Source organism: Mauremys mutica, chromosome 9 (assembly GCF_020497125.1).
Source record: "Mauremys mutica isolate MM-2020 ecotype Southern chromosome 9, ASM2049712v1, whole genome shotgun sequence".
NCBI classification, from domain to species: Eukaryota; Metazoa; Chordata; order Testudines; family Geoemydidae; genus Mauremys; species Mauremys mutica.
The window spans coordinates 22,545,485-22,565,210 of record NC_059080.1 but is presented as its reverse complement, the minus strand read 5'-3'; the positions used below and the strand labels follow the sequence as shown (position 1 = coordinate 22,565,210).

General features: G+C 43.5%; 1 protein-coding gene across 1 annotated transcript in view; it reads right to left on the bottom strand.

The window, feature by feature from the left end:
• Positions 1-19,726, bottom strand: part of MSN (moesin) — a 68,499-nt gene that overhangs the window by 25,322 nt on the left and 23,451 nt on the right. The window contains exon 2 of the mRNA XM_045030384.1: positions 3,847-3,930. Coding sequence (XP_044886319.1) covers positions 3,847-3,930 — 84 coding nt within the window. The remainder of the gene's footprint in view (positions 1-3,846; positions 3,931-19,726) is intronic.

Here is a 19,726-nt window from a genome sequence, read left to right as displayed (position 1 = left end):
TATTTTACACGGTTATATTCTGAGCAACAGTTTAAAATATTCCAATATAGCCCTGAACTCTTTTGCCATGTTCAGATTATAATGCCTGATGGTACTTTTCATGACAAGCGGTTCTCTGAGCCAGCTTAAATACAGAAGAACCTCAGAATTATGAGCACCAGAGTTAAACTGACCAGTCAACCACACACCTCATTTGGAACCCGAAGTACACAATCAGGCAGCAGCAGAGACAAAAAAGCAAATATAGTACAGTCCTGTGTTAACTACATAAAAAAAGGAAAGCAGCATTTTTCTTCATAGTAAAGTTTTGAAGCTATATTAAGTCAATGTTCAGTTGTAAACTTCTGAAAGAACCAACATAACATTTTGTTCAGAATTACAAACCAGGGCAGTCTTTGCAGGCTAGAATGTTTGGTCAAGAAACAAAAATACAGAATAATCAGTCTTATTTCAAGACAGGAGCAATACATTTCCCATTGTTGCTGAAGCTGAATGGACTGTTTCCTTTGCAATCAAGCTTCCCCCTCATGCAATTGTCCAGAGACAGTTTTTGAATGCCAGGGCAACATTAGAGGACAGATTAGATTCTTTATCATTGCACTGACGTAATAGCAGATTCTAAAATTCCTCACCCCTCCTGCAGTTCAGCAGGTCAGCCTACTACAGACAAGAGGGCAGCCTTGATACCCATAAATGCAATGCCTACTTCCCATCTCGCTCCTCAGTGTCTGGACCACTCACTTTTCCTTGGCAGAACCTTCATCTTCCCAACTCAAGAGCTTCCCTTTGAAGTCACTGTTGTTCTGAAGTCCTTTGGCTAAATGGCACTTTCACTGCCTAGCCCTCATCTGACTGCCCCGACCCCTAGTGCCATATTCCTAGAACTGCCAGAGTCACCAGAGTGAGGCAGACATGCACAGCTGTCAAGGACTACACACACCACTTTCACATACTCCCTGTGGAGTGAGCAGCAGGAGATTACAAATCAGACAAGCTTCTAGATGGCAACCATAGCATGCTATAGCTAGATCATTCAACTGTCCATATATTGTGTATTAACCAGATACGGCCTACTGGGAAACCTGCAAGAATCTTCTTTGCCCTTGTCAAGGCACAAAGTGGATGGACACACACCATTTAGTGAAATTTCTCTCCTTTAATATTTTAGTATATATCTGACAGCTGTAATAATGCAGATAACTGAAAAATGAGACCTTGAGAAAGGTAGTGGAGGAACTGTTCTGTATCCTGGCTTTGATGTATTGTGGAAAACTTTAGTCATATGCCAGTGTATCTTCCTCTCCTTGTGGGTCAAATTACCACTCATTCATTGAAATTCTTCCATTAAGATTTTTAAAAATTAACCCATTAGTGAAGCTTCTACATGGTTTTAAGATTCAGCCTTCTAATCTTTGAAGATCTGGTATCTCGACTCAACTATGCATCAGTCTTTTAGACTTTGGGTGACAGAGGGAAGTAGGACCTTTAATAGTTCAAGTAATGGGGAGAAACCGGGGGGGGGGAAAAGGGAAGTAAGAGGCAAGCAGAAAAATATTTCAGTCTTGACAAAAATAAATTCTGCTCAAAAGTAGTGGCAAACATTTTCAATAAATGACTGTTTAGATTTAAACCAGGTTTTTAGGCACCTATGAAAAATGGTCTAAATTTTCAGGAGCTCCTAGCATAGCATAGCATTAACATGCCAGCTGTGGATGCTCCAAACCTTTTGATGAATGTGTGTCAGACCACTTTAAGGTGTCAAAATATTTGGGCACCCAGGTAACTTTAAAAAAGCCAGTGCCTAAAAACAAGCTACACTGGCCAAAAATCCTCAAAAGCCAAATCGATACTGCTTTCTCTCTGGGCTATGAATGACAAAAACATTATCAATGATTAAAAATTAGAAGGTTTATATGATGAATGATAGATGCGTCTCAAATACAGACTTACTCACTGTAAAGACTAAATTCAGCATCAATGTGTACTTTGTGGAAATGTTCTGCCACCCTAGGGGCACACAATCAAAATTGCAGACCAACATGGACAAGATTCGGAACCCTCTACTCTCACTGGTTAACAGTTACACCTGCAAGAACATCCACTAAAGTCAGTGGTGTGCTTGCTGAATAGCACCTTACTCTGTGGGGTTAAGAGTATTAAAGCCTGACCCTTGAACAGTAGACATGGTGAACCCCACCTCACACCCCAAAAAACCCAAAAACACAAGACAGTAGTTTCAAGGGAAGACAAACTTTGAGAACATCAAGCTCTTAATTTTATTCCATCATACTGCAGTAACACTTGAAATGCCAGATGCAGAATGAACTAACAATTCATTGTCCCCTACACTTATTTGTGTACACTCATGCTGGTTGGTTTCAACAATGTCATTTCTATGAATCATGCAATGGTTATATTTAAAGGGTGGGTCACAAGGCTAGAAGTGTTCGCATATTACTGAATGGCAATAGCCCCAACAGCCCATCCAAGCCCTCCTTAAGTCAAGGCTTTGGGAGGAAGTAGAGGTTTAATTCATTGACTATCTTGAGACACTGCTCCGTCACAAAAATAGTATACTAATCTGTCAACCTATTCCTCTATACTGCAGCGAAACAGCAGAAGAGGGAACATTTACTATCTGCACATTGCAACAGTGAAGCGTTTGAAAGGAAAAAACCTTTAAGTGATCTTGCGGTACAAAATTAAGCCTTTTGGTCTCAAATGAGATAGTCAGCTTTATGGGTAAAGTAACCATGATTGATTTTTCTTTCCTCACTAGCCCAGATGCGGTGCAAAGACTGGCCCCAGAATGTCTAGGGTTTCTTCTGAACCACACCCATGTTCAACACATGAAGGAATCATCAGGCAAAAGAAAATGAAAATAAGACTTATTGTTCACAGAATCTTCTGCAAGCAGCCAACGCCTGTGATCTCTTCCTCCTTCCACCTCTACTGCATGCCACCTCCCCCAACGGCAGCTCGACAAAGTCCCTACTGTCTACAAGACATGATTGCATCACTCTCCACAGGCTGAGCGGATGCTCTGAGCGGCTGGGCAGTAGCCTGGATAAGGCCCCTGGGATTACAGAGGAGATGTGTAATGGAGTCTGTCAGTTTCTCAACAGCTGCGATTGATAATGTCCATGGCTTCACAGCTCCACGTTTGGGCTGCATATGTCTCCCTGCTTCTGTTTAGCCTGAGCTAGAGGGGAGCGGGGGGAGGGAATCCACCCTGCCAGTGAGCATAGAATGCAGAGGAAAGCCAGTGCACCAAGATAAAGACAGCTGAACCTAGGAAGTGACTTACAGTAGTAAGAATCGCCTTGTCAAAGTCTGGCACATGTTATAGTGCACATCATTTCACTGAACTCGTTTGCTGACACTTGTACAAAAGGGGAGTTTTTATTTTGAATAGGCACGACTCTTTCAAATGCCTCCCAGGGGCTATTTCTACGAACACACCTACAATAAGCTAATTGATGATGGTAGGGAGAGAGGTGATTCAGGACAGTTAATATTTTTTAAAACCATGATGATTGCATATTTTAGCCTTTCCCCTCCTCTTGGTATGCAATTTGCCCAAGAGTGGAAGCACTTTGGGGGCAGATATAGCTCCTGGCACACTCAGAATTAAAATATACAAATAATGAGGTGGGGATAAAAACCATGCAGTTCCTTGATGAGAGTCTAATGGCCATGTAGTCTCTTTTAAAGGCCTCAAAGAAATAAGTCAGTGGCGAGTGTGTGTTAATGGGTGAGGATAGTTATGAAGGTGGGCAGGGGGAGAAGAGAGGCGCTAGCAAAGTCAGTACTAAGTGCATGTTTTCTGAAGTTGTGTCACTTTACCTGATCAAAGAGCTGCTTCCCCGTGGTGTTGGGCTGGATGGCAAACTCCAGCTCAGCATCCATGGTGGTAACTCGCACACTGATCTGGAAGATAAAGAAGAGAAGAAAAAGTGGTTACAATGAGTGTTCCTAATTGTGTGATGCTATTACAGGGAACATAGGAACGGTCATACTACATCACATCAGTGGTCCATTTATCTAGTCCCACCGACAGTCTACAACAGCCAGTGCTGGAGCCTTTGGATAAAAGGTGCAAGAAACCTTTAAGTGAGCAGAAAGCCCATATGGAGAAGTTTCTTCTTAACCTCCTCACTCTCCCTACCCAAGTCAGTGAATGGTTCATCTCTGCTATGAAACAGGAGCATTTACATCCCTTCTAAAAAAAAATTAATCCAATCTAAATCTAAACATGTACATGTAAAATGGCATATTATAGTTTGTAAACACAGATATAAAGTTAGTGCTCGACAGAGGACATGCCAACAGCTTCCATTATATTTAAGAAGGGAAAGCACTTGAAACTGCTGGTTGTCTTCTCTAAAAACCCACCACTCAGACCAGGAGATCCTACTCATGAGCCTATAAACATGCTCAGAAATATTAACTGCTTAAGCTGCTCAAGAAGCCTATCAAGAATTTGATTATATGGCTACAGCTTCCTTTGATTGAGGCAAGTTGTGTAGCCAAAACCCTGCCATGCAAATCTTGGGAGAAGTGAGGGCAAGAGTGTCAAGTTTCAGATTTGATAAGATGCAGAAGCTTTGCCCACACACATCACTTCTGTGAACGAGAGAGGATCCCCTGACAGTGTACATGCTGTTCACAAAGCTGTAGGACTGACAAGCTACCCTGTAGTTCTTTTGGACTGCAACAGTAATGCCTTTCTACACAGTACCCTACACTATATTTGTTTATTGAACACGAAATCTTAGGGTCAAGACCTCCCTACAGCAATCTACTAAACCTTTGACAGGTGGGGCAAGAGCATGAGGATCTGAGGGCTATGTAGTGTGTAAATTAGTGGCGTTCTATGTCTGGGAGACTAAAAAAAATAAAAATAAAAACACACCACACCACACCGCTCACAGTAAGAATGGGGCCTCCTTAGGGGTTTGGGGATGGGCCAGGGCCCTGTCAATAGTAGTTCTCCACTTGTGAGGTAATTCCCTTCTCTTCATGCATCAGTATAATAATGCCTGCGTCTGTACTTTTCACTCCATGCATCTGAAGAAGCGGGTTTTTTTACCCACAAAAAAGTTTATGCCCAAATGAATCTGTTAGTCTTTAAAGGTGCCACTAGACTCCTTGTAGCCATAAAGAAGTTGTCAGTCCCAAATTAAAGGCACATTAGAGCCTCTATTAGACTATATATTCTACCCCCATGAGAGCTGCTTGAATCCTGTAGGGTTTAAGGCTATGTCTACACTAGCCCTTACTCAGGGCCGGCTCTAACATTTTTGCCGCCCCAAGCAAAAGCGCTGCCCCGCCCCCCCACCATCGCACCCCCAAGTCCCCTGCCCCTCCCGAGCACCGCACCGCTCAAGTCCCCCCACCTCCCGAGCACCGCCCTGCACCACCCAAGTCCCTGCCCCCCCGAGTGCCGCGCCGAGCGAAGCCTGCCCCAGCCGAGCTGCCCAAGTCCCTGCCCCCCCAGCACGGCGCCACATCTCCCAAGCCCCGCCTCCCCCCAGCGCTGCCAGGCCAAACAAAACCAAAAATAAACCCCGAGTGCCGCCCCGTCCCAAGGTGCCGCCCCAAGCATGTGCTTGGTAGGCTGGTGTCTGGAGCCAGCCCTGCCCTTACTGCAGGAGAAAGTTAGGTCACTCAGGGGTGTGAAAGAGCCATCCCCCAAGCAACATAAATAATGCCAACCTAACACCATGTACATATCACTATGTCAGTGGGAGAGCTGCCACACAGCTACCAAGCTCTCCCCCATTGGCCTAGAGTGGTTATATTATGCAGCTGCGTGGCTGTAAGTTTAGTGTAGCCACAGTCTAAGGTGGGACAGGTTCCTCTTTGAATACTACTGTATGACTGAGCTGTGATTCCATTTCAGACCTCTCTGGAGCATCTATCAAATTAATTCAGTGCAGAGCTGCATTTTCCTAGGTTAAAGGAGACTTCTTGTAGATTTGAGTGGGGGGGTGGGGGGGGGGGAAAAACCACATTCCTACCTGAAAACGGAGAGGATGAGTTACAAGAATGTGGGTGAAGCTAATGTTAGGACTTTCAGTAGCACCCCCCCTCCCCCAAAAAAAAAAGATGCAAGTTGTTTGTGAACCCATTTCTGTTTGCATATCTGTTTATATGGAAGGGAAAACCTCCAATACCTATGTACATTGTGCTTCAAGTATTTTTAGCAGGGTATTTTTAGAACAAGCTGTGTTCTAGTACTCTCCCATCCAGGACACTCAAGCCAAAATTTTCAGGATTATGCAAAACAAGATACCTAATGTATCAAAACTGAGAATACAAAGAACTGTGCTATGGTTACCCCTGGCTTGCCAGGAGTCAAAATTTTTAATTAGTTACCAGCTCTCTTCAAGATGATCGACCCTTCCCAACTCTCCCTTCATCTCTATCTGCCCCCTCCCAAAGAAAAAGCCACTAAATAGGTTGGCTTTACCAATAAAAATTCAAACTCAAGTTTAGACTAAAGTTGTTAACCATGACACTAGAGACCAAAAAAGCAATTGTCAGAGAAATATTTGAGGAACCACCCAATACAGCTATGAATTAAGCTGGTTCAGAGTAATTTGTCTACCTAGAGAGGTTTCATCACTACTAACATACCACCATTTCCTCTGCTAATGAGATAGCAGCACACAAAACTGCAGAACAGCTGTGGAAAGATGTGAGCAAAAGGCTTTATTTCTATTAATGGATGAACTAGTCAAATCCTAGATTTACACACAGGAAAAGATCGCTGTGCCCAAATATGTGCATTTCTCAACTAGATCCCAACAGGACAATTCCCCCACTCCCTGGGATAACCATGCTGGCATCTTGCACTTTATTCTGCCCTAGCATTAACTGTTCCATCACCATGCAGTAAGAAAAATATCTTAGCCAAGCCTCTTTTGCCTTCTTTGGCTAGCTTATAAGACAACAACTTTAACCCTATGTGTTTTGTAGTTGCTGTGCAGCACTCCTCACAGGAGGCTCTTCTAGAGATTCTGGGTATCTACATTGGCTCTATTTATTTGTCACCTCCTTTAGCATGGTATCAGTCAGTTGGACCCCACTGTGAACAGAACAATTGTTCTTAATTGGCTAGTAAATACAGTCTAGCTAGGCATTCTTGTGTTGCCAGCTGAAATAAGTAGCCAGGAAGCATCTACAGTTTTTTCCCTTGTTCGTGGCATATATGGACCAGAACAAGGATTTATTTATTTATTTTTTAAACAAAGTCAACTGTCAGACAGGTTACACTCAATTCAGCCACAATTGTCTTTTGAATACTATCCTCTGCAATGACTTAAGTCCTCTTTCCCCAAAAGTTTTACTACTATTGGTTCCGCTCACTGGTGGAGGAGCAATCCATTATTTTGCTCTCCCTTTTACAGTTTTAAAATGATGACTGCTGGCCAAGGACATCCTGGCTTGGGCAAGCGATTTAGACTGATATTAGAGAGACAATGTTGGCTTTGACACTTCTGTCTTCTCCTGATTAATTGGAACTGTGGGCTGAATTGTAGCATCTGTGGCTGGTTTATATCCTGGGACTGAATAATATTTTAAAAAACTGCTTTCCAGATCAGACCATAAAGTGAAGCTGCCTTGATGGATGGTAGTACCAGTCCTACATGCAGGATTCTAATCTTTTAAACCTATTTGTGCCCACACAGAGTTAAGATGCAATGCTTGACACTGCTACATCACAGTAATTGGGTATGCAGTAAGGGGCCTATTTTTATTTCGGTGCATTTAAGCCTATTCTACCACCCATCTGTTCAGTATATAAAAATCTTTAAGGATCTTGTAGTACTGAACATGGGTAACTATTTGAGAGAGTTAAATACCTGCATTTTCCACTCTAAAGGTTCTGCCAACTATTTCTGCTCAAGCAGAGTTCAGTAAATGAAAAGTTCAGAAGCAGGCATAAAAATCTCGAGACCTATGTAGTTCTGCTTAATTCAGGGTATATGGATTCCAGCGGCCAGTTTAAATTGAGAGATAAAGTAGGTGCTCTGTAAAGCCACCCCTAAATACAGTGGGGCCTCACTTGTCTGCACTAATAATTGAGGGATCTACTGAATAACTGAATTTTGTGAGTTAGCAAGAGATCAAGAGGGAGAGAGCTTCTTGTGATCTATTAGCCAAATAGCAGCAATAGTGCAACTGATTTATTTATAATCTCATACTATGCTAGCCACTATGGTGTATTAAGTTTTGCAAAGATAAACATGGTACCTCACTACAGTGAAACATTTTTGCTGAGAAGCTAGTTTGTGTGCATGAGTTATTGGGTGTGGATCAGTGATAAGAGCATTAGCAAGGTTCTACTGTTTGAAATGGGAAGTGGAGTTTCTCTTTATTATCCCAGTAAGCGGATAAAAGGTCAGGCTTGTAACAACACTTTATAAAGGAGGACAGGCACATGGCTGATGTTTTAAGAGTATGGCCCCTTAGTGAGAGACATTGTCATATGTGTAGGAGAGGTTCCATCCCCATCAGTTCATTTAACTGATAGTAAAAGATATATATTACACAGAAGAACTCTCTTCCTCTGTTCACCCTTAAGCGATAAAGCAGAACTTTAAGTGTACATTAGTATACATACTGCGTATATCACCTCTGATGAGACAGTGCCTGGCAGAGCAATCAGCTAAAGTCTTTCCTAGTTAACCTTAAAAATCCCTTAAGATGAACAAAAAAAGCCTCATACTCTGCCCATCATTGAGAATGCCACAGCAGCATGGGTGTCCTATAAATATTGATGACTATTCTTGACGTTAGCCAAGAGAATTCAATCCCACCACAGCACATCATGCTGTTTCCTTTGTCAGTTATGAGATGCTAGGATTTTTGGGGGGTAGGAGGGGTTAAAAGACCAAATTTATTTTTTACCACCATTTATCTGTATTCCATAAACACTGTGCCGAAGATTTTTGAAAGTGCTGCCAGCACGAGGTTTAAGCTGTTTATACCTTGCACTTCTGAAAAAGGGGGGGGGGGGGAAATAGATCTCTCTCAAGCTAAAATTTCCTCATGTCTGATGTACTAACAGCAGTGGGGTATGTACTCTCCCCATTTCACAGATGCAGAAGTGGGTGTACAGTTGAAGTGACCTGCCCCAGATTGCATAGTGAGCATGTGGCAGAGCTAGGAACTGAACTCTCATTTTCCTGAATCTAGTAGGTTTTTCTTCTGCCAGCATTTGGAAGCAAAGGTAAAGACAGACCAGCGAGCTCTGGACTGGCTCAGGGGACAAAACACAGAGTCAGACCCTTTTCTATGAGCATTGTATTGGTGTCCTTCACCAGCCAAATCGAGTTGCAACCAAGGCTTCCACAAAGTAAGTAGTTCTAAAGTTTTCCCCTCCAAAACCCTATATACACATGCTCACCAATGCATGCAGCCACCAGGCATGTGCTAGAGACTAGACCACTGCCTGGAAGTGGCATGGCAAAGGTGACGTGATCTCCCCATATACACAAGCACCAACAGCAATTTAGTTCAAGTGTTAGCACAGGTGGTGCTGACACCACTGCTCATGTTAACTGGTTGTTCACAGGCTAATGTTTCCCATTTCAAAGAACCAGCTACTCCCCAATGTAAGGGGGGAGTAACCCAATTGGGTAGCAAGACATGAGATTCCATGTCAGTCATTGTAGGGTTACTATATATTGAATTTTTATGAAATGACTAGTAAGAGCAGGGAAACACATTCCCTCCAATGATAAGAGCCCAGAAAGATACTTCTGTGTGCATATGTATGAAAGCTGGCTTTCTAGAAACACTTCATACCCTTCCTTTCCAAAGGAGTTATGTTAAGGGTTTGTCTTAAACCCTCCAATATGTTAACAGCTAAAATATGCAGTTAAGGGATTTACAGGCGCTTATAGTTTTAGACTTCCACTTCAGGATGATTGCCTGGGTATGTTTCACTGCATTTCTATTTAATGCAACCCAATAAATCCATCCATTTTAGCACTTTTAATGCATTTACTCATGTACGAGTGCAACCATGAAAACAATTTCATTTAGACCTTTAGAAGCCACCTCTACTATAGTAAAAATTCTGCTAGCCCTTTGAGCCGACTAGTAATTTACTAATCAAAAGGAAGAGAAAGGCTTGCAGAACCCTTTATCCTCCCTCCACTTTAGTTTATACATATTTACAGCTCTCAATACTGTGCAAAGTGCTTCTAAAGAAATGGCTTTTGCTGCGTATTAGAAGATGGCTGTGGTACCTCTTAGTGTCCCTCCCTAACAGGATTCCTAAGAACACTCCACACCAGATATCAAGAAGGAGAAGATACTCGTCATGAAACAGACCATATTGCTAACATCTCCCTAAAGGAAACAGCCGGAACCCCAGCAACTCCTCCGTCTGTTACAGAGAGCAGTTGCCATGGTTTTACCACTTTAACTGCCCTTTTTTTTTTCTAAGTTACGAAATTGCTTCTACAACAGAATTTCCTGCTGCCCTGGACAGCACTGCTGTGAAGGCAAGGCCTCCTACACAGGCCAAACCCTCCAAGTCAGAGCAGTGCCTGTTCCCATATGGAAAAACAGCTGCAACTGGCAAGATTGCCTTTTAATATATAGCTTCAGAAATCATCAGGGATCAGCACCTCCTCCCACAGCAGCATCAAATTGGAGACAAGTGATACTAGGTGCCTGGTACCATTATCTATTTGCAACAGGCCTTCAAAAGTTTAACACTGTGCATATGCCTTCCATACCCACCCTTCATCCCCTCCTCCATGTAAACGCCTGAATAGGTTTGCTAATAAGTTCCTTTCCAATGCTCTGGCACATCAGTTATTCTCAGATGTTCAGAGAGGAAGAATAATCCCCCTCCCTTCTTTTAATAACCAGCAATAAACTAAACAGGGTGGTTTGGCCTGTAGCTACCTTATAAGAATGGCAAACAGGAAACTAAAATGTAGCCAGGCCAAATTACAGCTGCATGATGGTATTTCCTACTACACTTGATACAACTGGTACCCAGTGTTCCCCTGTCCACTCACATAGCAATGGAGAAAAGGGATCTCCTTTATATGAAAGTGCCATCCCAGAGTCACTTGCCTTATCAATTACTTTACAATTTATTAGGCTGACTTGTGTCTAGGTGCAGGGATGGAAGGATATGCCCAGTGGTGAGATGGAGCTGGTTCATGTGAACCAGTTAAATTCAGAAGCCGATTTAGAACTGGTGGTTAAAGGGCTGGGCAAACTCCAGGTCGCAGGCCACATCTGGCCCACAGTACTGTCCTGTCCAGCCCACCTGAGCTCCCAGCTGGGGAGGCTCCCCTGGCCCCTCCCCTGCCTTCCCTCCTCTTTCAGAGCCTGGCACCAGCACTCTGGACCACTCCTGGCCAGCTCAGGAGCTCCTGCCACTTTGAGCAGCATGGTAAGGGGATGGGGCTGCACAGCACCCATACACGCTGCCCTGAGCAGCATGGTAAGCAGGCCGGGCCAGGGCTGGGGCTCCCACTGCCTCTACTGCCCTAGGCCCTTTAAATAGCTGCCAGAGCCCCACTGCCGCTACTCCAGGGGCTATTTAAAGGGCTGGGGTGGTAGAAGTAGGGGAGACCTGGGCCCTTTAAACTGCTGCCGGAGCCCCTGGCTGCCGCTCCTACCCCAGCAGGGGAGGCGGAGGGCACTTACCAGTACAGGGCAGGCTGGGCTGGCTCTGACCTCCCCCCCTTCTGCAGCCTCGAGCCAGCCCCATACCCATAAGTCCCTATTTCTACTTTCACCCCTGGGGTCAGGGCAGTCAAGGGACAGGGAGCAGGGCGAGTTGGGTAGGGGGTGGTGTCCTGAGGGACAGTGGGGGGGGGAGCAGGTCTCGGGCTTGTACTCACTGGGAAGTGCTTAACTGGTTCCCTACCAGGTTGGCAACGGCACTTTGGCAGCAGGTTGTTCACTCGCTCCAGGTGAAAACTCTGAGTGAGTGAGGACCCACCACCGACGTGCCACCGAAGGCCCAGTAGGGAACCAGTTATTAATTCTGGCAGCTCATCACTGGATGTGACCAACTCCTGTACTAATCAAGTGCACTGTTAGTTAGCTGAAGGGTTCCCCCTTTCCCCCGCCTCCCCTTTAAGGATCAGAGTTCCTGCAATAGAAAGTCCAAAGGTACTGGGAGAAGAGGAGATTTTACATGTTGTAATAATTCCAGGGTATTAACAAATGGCCTCTGAGTGTCTGTAGGAGACTACTGCATTTTAAGCCCGTAATACAAGAAGTTTTTTTTAGCATCTAAATATTGTGGGTTGTGTGTCATCAGTATTCTCCCCCCCCCCCCACACACACACACGGTGTGAAGTTTTGCTTATCTAAAAAACAGTATTTTAGAGAACTGATTTCAGTTATTTCATATGACCCTTTTTGCATATGGAGCAATATGAGTTCACAAATTCATCATCTAACACATGCTTGTAAGGAAGAGCAAGGATAAGCACAGTTGCTAAATATGGACAGGATCAGAGTCAGGGCCAGCTCCAGGCACCAGCCGACCAAGCATGTGCTTGGGGCAGCACTCAGTTTTGGGGGGTTTTTTTGGTTCGGATGGGTGGCGCTGGGGAGGGGGGTTATGGTGGGGCAGGGCGGCACTTTTTTTTTTGCTTGGGGCAGCAAAAAAAAAAAAAAAAAAGTTAGAGCTAGCCCTGGACAGGGTTGATCCAGCTGATATTCAGCATATCACTTCCTTCAAGCCCAGGATCAGGAATGACCTGAGGAAAAAGTCAATGGATAATTAAGGTGGTCCTGTGTTATGCACCACTAAGAGGTGCATGAAGCAAGCCATGAGTTCAGCTGGGCAAACAAGAGGCAAGTAACAAAGGATGACCAAAAAAACATATGAACCAACTCTATATGCTGAGTCAGTCGACTGCTGCTTTGACCAGAGTGCCTTTTCACCATAGTCTGAAAACAAGTATACCCCATTCAAATGGTATGTTGGGAATTTAGTGGATCTGTGGACTGGGACTGATCCCACTTTTAGATAATCACATGACAGAAGTCAAAGTTAGTACATTTTACCAGTCTGCATTTCCCTGAGCAGAGGGCTCAAATGGAGAGGGAATTCAGTGCAACATTAAGTAACTGGCTACCACATTTCAGTTGCAAGTTTAACTCTTTTTAGTCACACATGAAAGGAATTAGTTTCTACAGCTGTACCCATTATCATCAAGTATTTGCTGAATACTTTAGGAAACAAATTCCAACCTGTGGCTTTATTTGTAAGCTACTGAGTTCAGCTATGCCATTTGGGATCATTTTTGAGATATTCTGACATTCCCTGAAAGAAAGGAAGGCTAGAATGACGCTTCTATTCAAAAAATTTTTACCAGATTAGTTTTATTGAAATTCAATGAACTTGTAGGATTTACCACCACATGCACATATATCCCCATCAGCCAGCTCATGAACAGTTAAGCCATCCCAAGAACCCTGGGAACCTGGCAAGTCAAACTCTGCTATTGTTCACAAAAAGATATTTGCAAGTCACTTTGTATTTGAGTTCCCAAGTGGGGGTGGCTCTCCCAATCGGTTTCACCCACTGAAAACATTTCAGATCTAGCAGCAACTTCTAGTGGCGGAATTAAAAAAAGTTACACCCCCCCCATAGTAACAGAGCCTAGTCCTAGTGTAGCTTGGCATGGAAGCAAGTTGCCCCTCACTCCCAAAAGCGTAGCAGTTACCTTAACTGAGCCCTGATATCAATGTCCATTGGCCTTGGAAAGTAGTTTTGTTCATTGCTGTATCAGTGGTTTTCAACCTTTTTCAGCTGCAGACCCCTAAAAAACTCAAATGGAGGTGTCGACCCCTTTGGACCCCTGGGGATCTGCAGACCATGTCTGATTTCCGTATACCAGAGGCTGAAAACCACTGCTTTATCACAACTCCCACACTGCTACTGATGCATTCCTGTCCCCACACCACTATTTCCCCAGATTCCAGCATAATCATAAATTGCACTAAGCTTTCATGATGCAGATTCTCCACCTGCAAGTTTTAACCCACCAGGCTTTTTACAATACCCACATGAAGCTGGCATTGCTAACAATCTTGCCTATTTCCGCCTCTATTTAAGATGACAGTTTATACAATTAGGACATTCACTGCCCTCATCCTCATGCTATCAAGACATGGAAGCAGGCTTACTGACTCAGGCATTACCAAACCTCGAACCCTTAGGGTACATTCCTTCTCAGATGGCAAGCTGTCCATTTTGTGTATGGATAACCCAAGCCAGAGCCCTACATATTGTGCTTGTAATTTGAGGGACATGAAATATCCCCTAGAGTATCATTTATTCAAGACTCCCTGACTAATTATTTCTTGGGCTATTAAAAAAAGTCATTCCTTATTGGAGGGCACAATGCAGGAAGATTGCTACTCTTCAAGAGCACAGGATACAACACTACTGGTTTGATTTATAGGCTTCACATCTCCTGATATGTTACAGCTCTGATTCAAGTTATCAATATGTCCATTTCAGACTATTCCTGGAGAAAACTGCTCTATAAAAGGGGAACTTACGGTTCATCTGATTTTCTCATGGACAGTTTGGAATAAAGTTAAATAGAATACTGTGCTACATTTACACACTCCTTTCACCCATACAAAATCTGAATTCCTTTATGAGTCATACACACAAGAATGACTACACCCACCCATGAAATGAAGCCACTTCTGGGGTGGAAATTTTCAGACTAACAGCATGTTGCAATACTACACAGTTTAGGACAGGAAATGAAGTATACCACATACAACAGAAATTGTATGGGGAAGCAATTCATAATGTGGCAAAGCCATAAGAGGACTTTAATAGCAGCATCAAAAGGGGAGCTCTGTAAAGAATACGGAGGCCCAGGACACCATGATCAGGGTGAAATTCTACCCCCCAAAACCCACACATGTTGCTTAAGAGGTAGACATTTCTCACAGCAACATATTAATTCTAATCCTGGCTCGAAAGATGAACTAACCTGGCCCTGACACCTTACATATTCCAGGCCCAGTGGCTTGCCAGAGGGACATGAAGTCACACAGTAGAGTGAACCTGGTGCTTCTGCTTACTACAGGCCCTACAAGGAACATTAGAGATAAGCCACTCCACCCCCACCTGTTGCACCAGGGATACTTACAGACATCTGGCTTCTTTTTGAGTGCTAGCCCTTCCCTCTCAAATTTCCCTGTGTTCTTTGTGTGTCGGAGTGAAGCTGAACCTAGGTCATATGAAAGTGCTTGCAATTGCTGAAGGGATTACATTTAATTAAACCAAGCCCCCTTCCAGCAATCTTAAAGGGGCTTTTCATATTCCTAAGCTAATCAGGGAACAGAACACCAGCAGGCAGGCACACCCAGAGTTCCAAGCATAACCCTGCCACATTGCAACCTGGAGAAAAAGATTAACCCTCTGGATGGCCACCCAAGAAAGCCTGCTGCATCCATCTTGTTTTTCCATTTAACTTTCACACACACTAGTCCTCTACTTCTACTCTTAGAGACCTTGGGCTCTATGGACAGGGCACTAGACTGGGTCAGTAGATGTGTTCCATCCCCAGCTTTGCCAGCAGCTCACTGAGAGACTTTGGATGAGTTTGCCTCTGGGTCTCAGTTTATTCCTCTAACAAACAAGTATGTTATTTGCCCACTTTTCTAATGCACCTTGATACCTATGATCACTGTAGAAGAGGTATATCCCTTACAGTCATTCATTTCCATTTTCACTAGTCATTATCTTTTACTGGAACACATGATGGGAGCTCACTTGACTCCTGGACCCCCAACCACTTTAGTGCAGACCGTAAGGACAAGGAGCAAATGTTGTAAGATTTAGCTTCTTTGCCCCACACAGGCTTAGACAGCTTCAGGGAGAAATTAAATGGACACTGAAAACTTAATTTTACACACACACCCCCCAAGATGACCACTATAATTTAAAGAGAAACAGATTCAATGTGCAACAAAAAAGTGTTATTTCTAGGTCAGTTTTGTCATTGTAACTTGTACATAGATTAATTTAAAAGTACTTTATTTATTTTTTTACACCAGTTTTCAAGTTGACTATCTCTAACAATACTCTAGTTATGGAGAGTGTTGAGACACTTGTGTTATCTGTGTGCACAGCACAGAAGAGTTTTAGTAGGAGAACTGGCGGGGGGGGACGACAGATTTTTAAAGATATTTAAATACCTAAAGACACAAAGAGGTGCTTAATTCCCATTGACAGGGGTCTAAGTGATTTGGGAAATCCCGCTAAACTTTTGCTTCTTTAGTTGCTTAAATACTTTAAAATCTGGCCCCTAGGCAAGTTTATAAAAACTTTCAGACTGACTATTTTATGCAAGCAACAGATGTCAAAATAGACAGCTCTTGTATCATGTAAAATTAAACTAACATGACTGAGAACCTTAAGAAAAGATCAGTCTGAGGTAATTTCAGATTTAGGAAATAAAGATTGCAGTGACAATATCATCTGTCATTAAAATAAAACTACAGCTCAAACGAACATGAGTTTATGGAGAGAAATATTTTAAAAAAAACAAACACACTTCATCCCAATAATAAAAAGTCTTATTCAAAAGGACAACCTACAAAAGGAGTAGAGGCTCATCTCCAGGTCACAGGATGGAGAAGCAGCAGGAACTGAAGGCCACAGTGGCCTGAGCCCTTTCAGGAGAGCTTCTCTCATGTCATTGAAAGGCTGGTCTAATTATCAGGTGCAGTCAACCAGCACCCAGGAAGATAAGCAGCACGGAGGAGCCAAGTCCAGTGGGAGCTAAACTGAAACCCTTCAAATCTTCAGCTGCTGGTACTTTGCCACCTCTGCTCCTGTACAATCTCAACCAGCCACTGAAGCCAGTGGAGAGCTAGGATGCATCCAATACTGCAACTGAATGTCAGGCATGCTAAAAAAAAAAAAAAAAACACACACCACACACACCACCAACCTCGCATTTTCAATAGACAACTGAGAAACAAAGCCTGAGCCTCCTCACCATTGTGGCTTATGTAGAAAACTGTCTGCAGCACCGGTCCATCTCAAAAAGGGGATTTCAGAGTTTGAGGAGATTCTAAGATGGACCATGAAAGGGATTAATGGAATGGAGAAACTTGTATGAAGAGATCTGAAAAGGGTGGGATGTTCATCTTTTAAGGAGAGCCAAGTGGGTACATGATAGAAGTTAAGAAAATAATGAACATTGTAGAGAAGGCTGACGAGGAGCTTCTAATCTCCCAGTCTCAAAACTGAAGAACAAGGGAACATTCAATGAAATCAGAAGGTGACAAATACAAAGCCAACAAGAAGATACTTCCCCCCACACCCCACATACAAAACACATAATTAGACTGTGGAAATCGCTGCCACATGTCACTGACTTGCAAGATTCTACAAAGAGACAGGACTGGACATTTACATGGCAACAAGAATATCTAGAATTACAATTAGTTTGGGGAGAAGCTGTCTGAAGCCTCTTGCTTCAGGGGGCAAGCCGATCCCTAGCTATTAGGAGACTGCCTCTGTGGCATCTAGTGCGCCCTCCTACAGGCCACCAGAAAAGCAGTGCCAAAATGCTGCCGAGAAGCAGCAACATCAAGCGCTGCTGCCAAAATGCTGCTGATTTTCAGCGGTGATGCCTCCTGACGCTACGTCTCAGTGGCATTTTGGCAGCTAGTCGTCAGGCACCCACCACACTGAAAAGGTTGGGGACCACTGGACTAGTGTATGTGTTGGGGAGGAACATCTGCTGGATACAAGGTTCTTGCACCTTCCTCTGAAACATCTAGTTCTGACCACTATTGGAGACAGGATACTGTTCTGGATCCAGTATAGCAATTCCTAGTATTTAGCACAGAACGTTATATAGTCTTAAGAGTAATATGCTGGAACATGCAGCATTAAGCAGTTAATCTATTATGGGCATGTATGAACTCCTATAAGAGTATTCCTTAAAGTTAATTAAAACAATCTGTAGCGGCAGTGCTCAGCCACCTTAGTCTGCACTTTATGGCTGAATCCAACTCCAGAGACAAGTATGTAAATTTGACATCTGAAGACTGTACCTGACTGGATGTCAAGTAATTGATGGTGCATGTAAAGGGAATGGGACTTGCTTTCTGCCTAGCAGAACTAGATCAGAAGCCAGGTTGGTCAGATACATCAGAAGACTAGAAGGACTGGGAAAACTCACCACTCATCTTCCAGAAAGGGATACAGGGCCACTGGTAACTACAATACCCATTAAAGCCATTAATGCTCCAGTTATAGATAGCTACACAGGGTAGCTGCTGGAGCTAGAGGATCTTTAAAAATTGCATTTTAGTTTGTTAAACTTAACTATTTGATTTTCAGATTCCCAGGATACCATAAAGTTGGCTTTTGACTTCAATTGTCTGTCCTTGCTGCAAGCTGCACCTCTAAAGCAACTTCCAAAGCATTGAGTAGTTGAGAGAATGGTGGGGCCAGCCCACTACAACAGGAAGTGAACCATATCCGCCTCAGCAAGGCTCAAAAACTTGATTACATCTGAAAACAAATCTACTTGAAGAAGTGGATCTGAGAAAGAGGGGTGGGGGAAGGGAGAGAGATGAAGGGAAGTGAACATGCAAATCAGGCATTCATTGTCACAGGGTGTGACATTTTCTCTTGCTTCTTCAGTGGAACTCAGTGGGGCATTGTCAGCATTAAGAGTCTGTGGTCCCACCATTTATAGCAACAATGAAGTACATATGACATTTGGATGTCATTGTTCTTATTGGGGGTATACTTGGAGTGTCCTGGCCATTGAAGTAAGGGCTACAGATGTTTGCTAGAGGACTAGGTCACCTGTACTAGGTGCCTATTTATCACGGATGGCTTTCTGGACTACCTCATTCCACTTAGGCCACACTATTTGAGTACCAACATTGGTTATTGGGTGCAGAGAGGAAGAGAATGCTCTGCCTTATCTAACAGACTGGTGGCGGAGACTACACCTGTTTCAGTTGCAAGGATACCTCCATTTTCAATTCTGAACAGTTGCACAGGATCTACTGCCAACTGTCTACAGGTGAGGGGGCTTCTTATATCCAGTCTGTAGTGTTTTACAATATACTCTTCTCCAGCCTCTGCACATGACTAGCCATTTTACAGATTTTAGTGCAACTCCAATCCTACCTTAGTATTCTAGGTTGTCTGGGGGGGGGGGAGGGGGGAAAGAATTAACCTTTAAATTTCCCCCCCTAATTAAGACCCTATTGTATTATATAGTAAAAGCTGTATAAAGTATACATGTATGGCAATCATTGAAAACACCCTGAAAAGATCCTTTACCAAGTTAGTCCAGTCTCCAATCTCCTACAGCAATACTTTGCATTATGAGAGGACACAGTGCTCCTCTGAGTCAGAGCTCACCAACAGCACTTTAACAGATTTTAAACTGCAGAATTCATACTGTAGTGGCTGATATTGTATGGCCCTTTCGCACCTTATCTTATGTTTGTCATAATGACTGGTTTGCAGTTAAACTGCTAGTTAAAGAGGCTCCTTGGAAGTTTCCATTCTTCACATGAGGCACCCCCATGATTACAGGCGAGTCATCTTACGCGGGGGTTCCGTTCCCAGTCATTAGGCATAAAGCGAAAACTGCGTAGAGTCAAAATTACCTTGAGTTGAATGGCAGGCGGAATCCCCTGCACTACAGGTACAATA